This window comes from Cherax quadricarinatus, chromosome 37 (genome assembly GCF_038502225.1).
Source record: "Cherax quadricarinatus isolate ZL_2023a chromosome 37, ASM3850222v1, whole genome shotgun sequence".
NCBI classification, from domain to species: Eukaryota; Metazoa; Arthropoda; class Malacostraca; order Decapoda; family Parastacidae; genus Cherax; species Cherax quadricarinatus.
In genome coordinates this window covers 29,496,576-29,505,448 of record NC_091328.1, presented here as the reverse complement: position 1 = coordinate 29,505,448, position 8,873 = coordinate 29,496,576, and the positions used below count along the sequence as shown (strand labels likewise).

The 8,873-nt window shown below is 38.6% G+C and overlaps 1 protein-coding gene across 1 annotated transcript in view; it reads right to left on the bottom strand.

Annotated features, from left to right (window-relative positions):
* Window positions 1-799: 799 nt before the first annotated feature.
* Window positions 800-8,873, bottom strand: part of LOC128704253 (uncharacterized) — a 475,059-nt gene continuing 466,985 nt past the window's right edge. Inside the window, exon 5 of the mRNA XM_070091732.1 lies at window positions 800-1,194. Within this exon, the coding sequence (XP_069947833.1) occupies window positions 1,113-1,194 (82 nt within the window). The 3' untranslated portion in view covers window positions 800-1,112. The remainder of the gene's footprint in view (window positions 1,195-8,873) is intronic.

Here is an 8,873-nt window from a genome sequence, read left to right as displayed (position 1 = left end):
AAATCTAAGCAAGTTGAGCACGTCCATCTTTGTTGACAATCCTCAGGCGACTGAGTAACAATCACTCAGCGCTCTTCAATTTAGTCCTCACAGAAGTAGTCGTGTAGATTATTTAGAATTAAACAATCATAAAAACTTTTTTTTTTTGGAGTAAAAAGAAACGCTAATTACCAGCATGTCCTCTTGATAACAAAAACAAAAAAAAAATTACATTTTTGGAAAAACATACTTAGAAATATGGTAGAAACAAGCTGATTGCATCAACATGCCAGAATTATGCACCATTTTTTGGTAAAAAAAAAACAGTTTTCCATAACTTTTCAATCTCAATTTTTTTTTATCCCTCGTAGGAACTTCCTCTGCCCTTTCAGTTTGAACCAATTTATTACATTGCCTATTTCATGTCTTCTCTTCCTAGACAAGACTGAAGTCTGTACTAGGCGACTTATCTCTTCCAGGGACTAGGCTTGTTTGGATCGGTCACTTCATCCTAGTCATCAACAACGTAGAGGTTTATTTGGCTAAACTGTTAAGTATAATTTTTAATTAATATTAATTATTAACGTCATATGCATAGCTCACCTTCACAGTCTGTCAGAAGACACAGTTGTAACATTATACCATAACATTCACACTCTATATGTACAAACTCCATTAGCGGCCATTTTCTTTTTTTTTAGGTAATTTTAGGAAAAGGCTTTCAAATAAGCTGATTAGAATAAAAACTTTAAAATGCTTTAGAACGTTTGGAGGAACTCTAAACCGAACAGAGATTTTTATCTGATCTGAAAATCCTGCATCGCATCTCTGATTTTCTTCTTATGCCCACAGTTTCCTTGTGAAATAGAGTTAATTTAATAACGTAAACTTAAAATATAGATATGAAAACGACGTACATTAAAAACTGTTGAGGCCATGATTGATGTAAATTAGTGATGTAGACGTAGAGACATATATGGTAACACAGATGTGAAATAGTGACATAGATGTAGAAAAGTCATGGCAGATGTAACATAGGTAAAAATATAACAACAACATATGTGTGTCATAGTGACACAAATGTGACACAGTGATGTATGTGTACCAAAGTGACAAAGATGGAAGAGAGTGTCTTAGAGAAAAGTAACACTCACGTCGACGTTGACACCAGGAGTAGAGAAAGTAGTTTTAGGCGACTGCATCTTGAACAAGTACCTGCAATAGTCAAGAAATTTGTGTCATTTCTTTGCATAGAACATGGGACGTGATGTGCCTACATACATAAATATACAGCAATCATGTATATAAGAACAGGAACTTCTTATTCAAACAAAAAAAGAGATTTACTGTCAAGTTTCAATCAAGAGATGCTTTATTAAGCCTTAAAGAAAAGATAAATTTATTAAACCCATTCACACTCAGGAAACATGATGTCGATGTCTGATCAGCGGCTCCAGGCAGTCTTTTTTATCGGCTGAGTACTGGGAAGCAGCCAGAGATAAATGAAAAAAAATCGATTTCCTTCTCAGCCATGATTTTAATTAGTCCAGAACAATGTCTTGGGCTTCTCCCTATGTCTATCTTGAAACCCGAGTCAGAGGCCACTATCGTATGCGAACAGAATACAAGAAAGTAAGTAATGCTGCTCATCAAGATAACTACCCTCAACCGATGATCGACAACATAATCGACCAGGTATCCGGAGCTGAATAAATACCATAGAGGTCACTAAATTTATGCCATAGATATCTCTGCATTTATTGCCCACAGATTTGATATCCACTATCAGTGCACCCCTAGAATGCTGCAAGGTCATTTCAAAGCATCATAAATCACATAACTTTGGAATTAGAGGCTGTTGACTATATAAATGACAATGTCGTGAACAACGAAACTTGCAATGAGCATAGGGTTCAACTATGTTCCTCATTCGAGCAATAAGCTCTCTTCCATTTCACCATTAATCTGCACAAATGTAATATTATTCAGACCCCCAAATGTCAGGCACTACTAGGTGCCTGACATTTGTGGATAGGCAGGGCCAGGCGCCTCTTGTTAAAGGCAAGGCAGTGGCCATCACTGCATTCAAGACAAGCAAGGATTTTGAGTTTGTTTATTTTTTTTTGAGCATTATTGTTTGCTACCATAGGCACTGCCCCAAATACTACCGGGTAGATGCTGCACTTCCTGATTTGATTGGTTCAGACGTTACGTTCAAGTGGACCGAGGAATGCTACATTCCACTTCTATTTTCCTGTGTCACCGGCAGATGGAGCGGCCATTTGTCATCCAAGTCGATGTGAGTGAGATTGGCAAAGGAACAATTCTCGTGCAGCAATACAGATTACGCTCTACAATCTATCTACTACTTATTGACCTAGCTCAATGTCCATCAGAAGAACTATGCCACAATGGAGAAAGAAGAGCTTGCCCTGAATCAGTGATCAGAAATATTATACATACATGCGGGTACTTCATCATATCCTCTTCAGTTGTATTGTGATCACAGTCTCCTCAGTTTATACATATAATAAAACAAAAACACACATCTCGTGAGATGGGCACATAAACTTCAGCCTTTTCACATAACCATTAACATTAACCATTACCCATAACCATTAACAATTAACATTTAAGGTCAAAAGTAGGCTACAGCCTACTCTTGAGCTTAAAGAAAATTTAAGCTTATAATATTCACCTTCCGAAATTTGACATACTAAGAGTGCTATGATATACTTAATTTACTAATGAATCACTGCCTATGCCTTGATTATTTTTTTTCTTTTCATATGTTAAGAGCATGGTGTGAGCATTCTGCAGAGTGGACCGAGTGCCTGGAGTGCTTCAGTAATTTAGGTGGTGTTACTATCTCATAAGAAGTGTCAGTCATATGCTAGAATGTGCATGTTCGGCACATACATCTCTATTTCTCAACTATTAATATGGGACAATCAGTCCATTTTTCGATTGTTCTCTGGTCATCAACGCTGCAGGCCTCGGATCTCATTTCTAGATACATTACATTAATATTTTCAGAGATTATACTTCCCCTCACCCCAGTATTACTGAATTAAGCTTCATAAAAAAATAGAACTGACACCAGTGTGAAAGTGAGTTTTGGGTTACATAAATTAGATTCATTTATAATGAACAGAATTTGTGAGGAGGTTTTACTATGCCTGACATGTAACTCAAAAAAAAAGTGTGACCTTCATATCGTTCCAGACTATGGAGTTGACCACCTTATATCTCCAAGCTTGATGGACTGATTACATCTTCATTTCACTACTGCACTTGCTGCGTCTGTATTTGACTGAAGAAGCCTACTGTGTAGGCGAAACATTTCAACAATAAAGGTACCTAACTATAGCACATGTGTCTTAATCATCAACCTGTCCATATTGTACACTATTTTCAGTCATTATATATATATATATATATATATATATATATATATATATATATATATATATATATATATATATATATATATATATATATACTTCATTAACAGAACTGCAACTGGCCTGGACTCGATCCTGCATTCCAATGCCCAGCCCTGTGAGAATTGAACAGAGCATGCATCCCTCTATCCACTGGACCATCAATCCCTAAACACCAGGCGCTCAGCAGTACAGAGTCCTGGCTAGCCGCAGTTCTGTTAATGATTCAAAATCCCTTGTTTCGTGATTTCATTGATATATAGACTGCTCGTGAAGGCTGGTACTCCAAAAAGGATGCGGTTGAAATTAGTCTCTGAGGCCCCACGACCAGGTAAAACCAGGTAAAACACGCTCAGTACTACTGAGCACCTGGTGTTTAAAGATTGTTGCACAAGTGGATAGAGGGACGCATACTTTATTCAATTCTCATAAGGCTGGGCATGGGAATGCAGGATCGAGTCCTGGCCAGACGCAGTTCTTTTAATAAAATTTAAATATATATATATATATATATATATATATATATATATATATATATATATATATTATATATATACATATATATATATATATATATATATATATATATATATATATATATATATATATATATATATGTCGTGCCGAATAGGCAGAACTTGCCATCTTGGCTTAAATAGCAACGCTCATCTTGCCATATAGGACAAGCGAAAATTTGTGTATGCAATAATTTCGCCAAAATCATTCTGAACCTAACGAAAAAAATATATCTCATTGTGTTGTTTAGTATTAAATTATTGTAAACAAATCTAAAATACATTTGGTTGGGTTAGGCTAAAATAAATTGTTCTTGTTATAATAAGGTTAGGTAAGTTTTCTAAGATTCCTTTGGAGCAAAATTAAAAATTTTTACATTAACATTAATGAAAAAATATATCTTTAAACCTATAAGAAAATTTTATAGAAAGAACTTAATTTTAAATGAGTTCTTGCTAATTGACCAGTTTTACATATTCGGCACGACATACATATATATATATATATATATATGGAGGCAGTGGAGATGTCATGTCTGAGGGCAATGTGTGGTGTGAATATAATGCAGAGAATTCGTAGTTTGGAAGTTAGGAGGAGGTGCGGGATTACCAAAACTGTTGTCCAGAGGGCTGAGGAAGGGTTGTTGAGGTGGTTCGGACATGTAGAGAGAATGGAGCGAAACAGAATGACTTCAAGAGTGTATCAGTCTGTAGTGGAAGGAAGGCGGGGTAGGGGTCGGCCTAGGAAGGGTTGGAGGGAGGGGGTAAAGGAGGTTTTGTGTGCGAGGGGCTTGGACTTCCAGCAGGCATGCGTGAGCGTGTTTGATAGGAGTGAATGGAGACAAATGGTTTTTAATACTTGACGTGCTGTTGGAGTGTGAGCAAAGTAACATTTATGAAGGGATTCAGGGAAACCGGCAGGCCGGACTTGAGTCCTGGAGATGGGAAGTACAGTGCCTGCACTCTGAAGGAGGGGTGTTAATGTTGCAGTTTAAAAACTGTAGTGTAAAGCACCCTTCTGGCAAGACAGTGATGGAGTGAATGATGGTGAAAGTTTTTCTTTTTCGGGCCACCCTGCCTTGGTGGGAATCGGCCGGTGTGATAATAAAAAAAAAAAAATATATATATATATATATATATATATAGCCTTCAGCAGTCCAAAACTCAAGGAATATGACTCTCTCCTGAAGGCCATGCTAGAGAGTGTATTGAATCTTTCCCTTGACGATGGACAGTGGTTGCAAGCCTCACTTCCGGTCAGGCTTGGAGGGCTAGGAGTGCGCAGATCCTCCCAGATTGCTCTACCAGCTTTCCTAACCTCTTCCATTGCATCAAACGAGTTGATAAGACAAATTCTTCCTGACACCCTCAGTGACTCAGCAGGAATAGAAGACCCTAGCTATGTCAGTGCCATCACCGAATGGGAGACTCTTGCTGCTCCAGCACCAAACCCTAGTGCAGCACTGGCTCACAGTCAAGCTGGGATAGCCCAATTGCTGAAAAGGTGCTTGCCAACATGCTCAGGGCTGCAACATCAGATAGGGAGATGGCCCGTCTCCAGGCTGTGAGTGCACCTCACTCCGGGGACTTCCTCCAAACAGTTCCCATATCGGCAATATTTATGGGAACGCGACTCGACCCTAAGACCCTCCGTATTGCAGTGGCTCTGCGCCTTGCTGCCCCAATTCACACAGAATATATGTGTATTTGCGGCGAAGTGCAAGCAGACCAATACGGTCTACATGGTCTTAACTGTTCCAAAACCAAGGGCTGGCATGCAAGACACAATGAGGTCAACGACATCATTAAGAGAACCCTTGCTACAGCTGGATGCCCTGCCGAGAGGGAGCCACGATCACTTGCAGCAAACAATACCCACAACCCAGCAAACCGCCCCGACGGGATCACCATCTATCCTTGGAAGAATGGCAAGTTCTTAGCATGGGACTATACCTGTGTGTCCACACTGGCTGACACCTATATCCATCACAGTGTGGGGAGACAGGGAGGAGCTGCTGACCACAGGGAGGAGTACAAGATCAGCAAGTACAGGTACATTAGCCAACAGTATCAATTTGTCCCAGTGGGATCAGAGACCTTGGGATCATGGGGAAAAAAGCCACACGTTTCCTTAAAGAATTGGGTTCCAGACTCATCGACACCACCAGGGACCCAAGGGCAGCCACTTTCATGTTCCAGCGCCTCAGCGTCGCCATCCAGAGGGGAAATGCTTGCTGCATACTTGGCTCACGTCCAGCCTCGGAGGAGCTGGAGGAAATTCATCATCTTTGATACAGTATGCCATTGTATTCATGTTTATGTTTTTTCTGTAAATGTATTTTGTTTATTAATAAATGTTCACATAGAATAAAAAATATATAGGGGGTGGTAGGAGAAGAAAATATTCAAACAGCTCCGGGGAGAACCTTGAGTTTTCTCTGAGGTACGTTTATTGTCTTCTCTGAGGATGAGGGTCCCCATTCCAGCTATAGAGGGAGTATATGTATATATATATATATATATATATATATATATATATATATATATATATATATATATATATATATGTCGTGCCGAATAGGCAGAACTTGCCATATTGGCTTAAATAGCAACGCTCATCTTGCCATATAGGTCAAGTGAAAATTTGTGTATGCAATAATTTCGCCAAAATCATTCAGAACCTAACGAAAAAAATATATTTCACTGTGTTTGTTTAGTATATTAAATTATTGTAAACGTATTTAAAATATATTTAATTGGGTTAGGCTAAAATAAATAGCTCTTGTTATAATAAGGTTAGGTAAGTTTTCTAAAATTCTTTTGATGCAAAATTAAAAATTTTTACATTAACATTAATGAAAAAAATATATCTTTAAATGTATAAGAGAAAATTTCATAAAGGACTTAATTTTAAATGAGTTCTTGCTAATTGACCAGTTTTACATATTCGGCACGACGTATATATATATATATACATATATATATATATATATATATATATATATATATATATATATATATATATATATATATATATATATATGCAATAAGATCACAGTAAACAGGTGATTTCAGAATATGCAAAACAACCACTCTGAAAGAATAGAGAAATTCCATGCGCTTTCGATAGTTCCTTGATAATGTGAGTAGTCACGAAAGCGCTTGGAATTTCTTATTCTTTCAGAGTGTTTGTTTTGCATACATTATATATATATATATATATATATATATATATATATATATATATATATATATATATATATATATATATATATATATTATTATTTTTTAATAAACACACTGGCCGATTCCCACCAAAGCAGGGTGGCCCGAAAAAGAAAAACTTTCACCATCATTCACTCCATCACTGTCTTGCCAGAAGGGTGCTTTACACTACAGTTTTTAAACTGCAACATTAACACCCCTCCTTCAGAGTGCAGGCACCGTACTTCCCATCTCCAGGACTCAAGTCCGGCCTGCCGGTTTCCCTGAATCCCTTCATAAATGTTACTTTGCTAACACTCCAACAGCATGTCAAGTATTAAAAACCATTTGTCTCCATTCACTGCTATCAAACACGCTCACGCATGCCTGCTGGAAGTCCAAGCCCCTCGCACACAAAACCTCCTTTACCCTCTTCCTCCAACCTTTCCTAGGCCGACCCCTACCCCGCTTTCCTTCCACTACAGACTGATACACTCTTGAAGTCATTCTGTTTCGCTCCATTCTCTCTACATGTCCGAACCACCTCAACAACCCTTCCTCAGCCCTCTGGACAACAGTTTTGGTAATCCCGCACCTCCTCCTAACTTCCAAACTACGAATTCTCTGCATTTTATTCACACCACACATTGCCCTCAGACATGACATCTCCACTGACTCCAGCCTTCTCCTCGCTGCAACATTCATCACCCATGCTTCACACCCATATAAGAGCGTTGGTAAAACTATACTCTCATACATTCCCCTCTTTGCCTCAACGGACAAATTTCTTTGTCTCCACAGACTCCTAAGTGCACCGCTCACCCTTTTCCCCTCATCAATTCTATGATTCACCTCATCTTTCATAGACCCATCCGCTGACACGTCCACTCCCAAATATCTGAATACATTCACCTCCTCCGTACTCTCTCCCTCCAATCTGATATCCAATATTTCATCACCTAATCTTTTTGTTATCCTCATAACCTTACTCTTTCCTGTATTCACTTTAAATTTTCTTCTTTTGCATACCCTACCAAATTCATCCACCAATCTCTGCAACTTCTCTTCAGAATCTCCCAAGAGCACAGTGTCATCAGCAAAGAGCAACTGTGACAACTCCCACTTTATGTGTGATTCTTTATCTTTTAACTCCACGCCTCTTGCCAATACCCTCGCATTTACTTCTCTTACAACCCCATCTATAAATATATTAAACAACCACGGTGACATCACACATCCTTGTCTAAGGCCTACTTTTACTGGGAAATAATCTCCCACTTTCCAACATACTCTAACTTGAGCCTCATTATCCTCGTAAAAGCTCTTCACTGCTTTCAGTAACCTACCTCCTACACCATACACCTGCAACATCTGCCACATTGCCCCCCTATCCACCCTGTCATACGCCTTTTCCAAATCCATAAATGCCACAAAAACCTCTTTAGCCTTATCTAAATACTGTTCACTTACATGTCTCACTGTTGGTTTAGAAAGATACGTAAGCAAACACTATGACATATTTATTAGAAAACGTTTCGGTCCTGGGACCTTGATCACTTCTAACATACAGAGGTAGAAAGACATTATACATATAGGCGAAGAGTGAGGTGTGAGTGACGCACGGTGACCTGAAGAATGTCATGTTGGGATGAGGAAGGGTAGTCGATGAAATCGTGTGACTCTTGTGTTGTTGGGTTGGTGGTGCTTAAGTATCATGTATGCCAATGTTTTT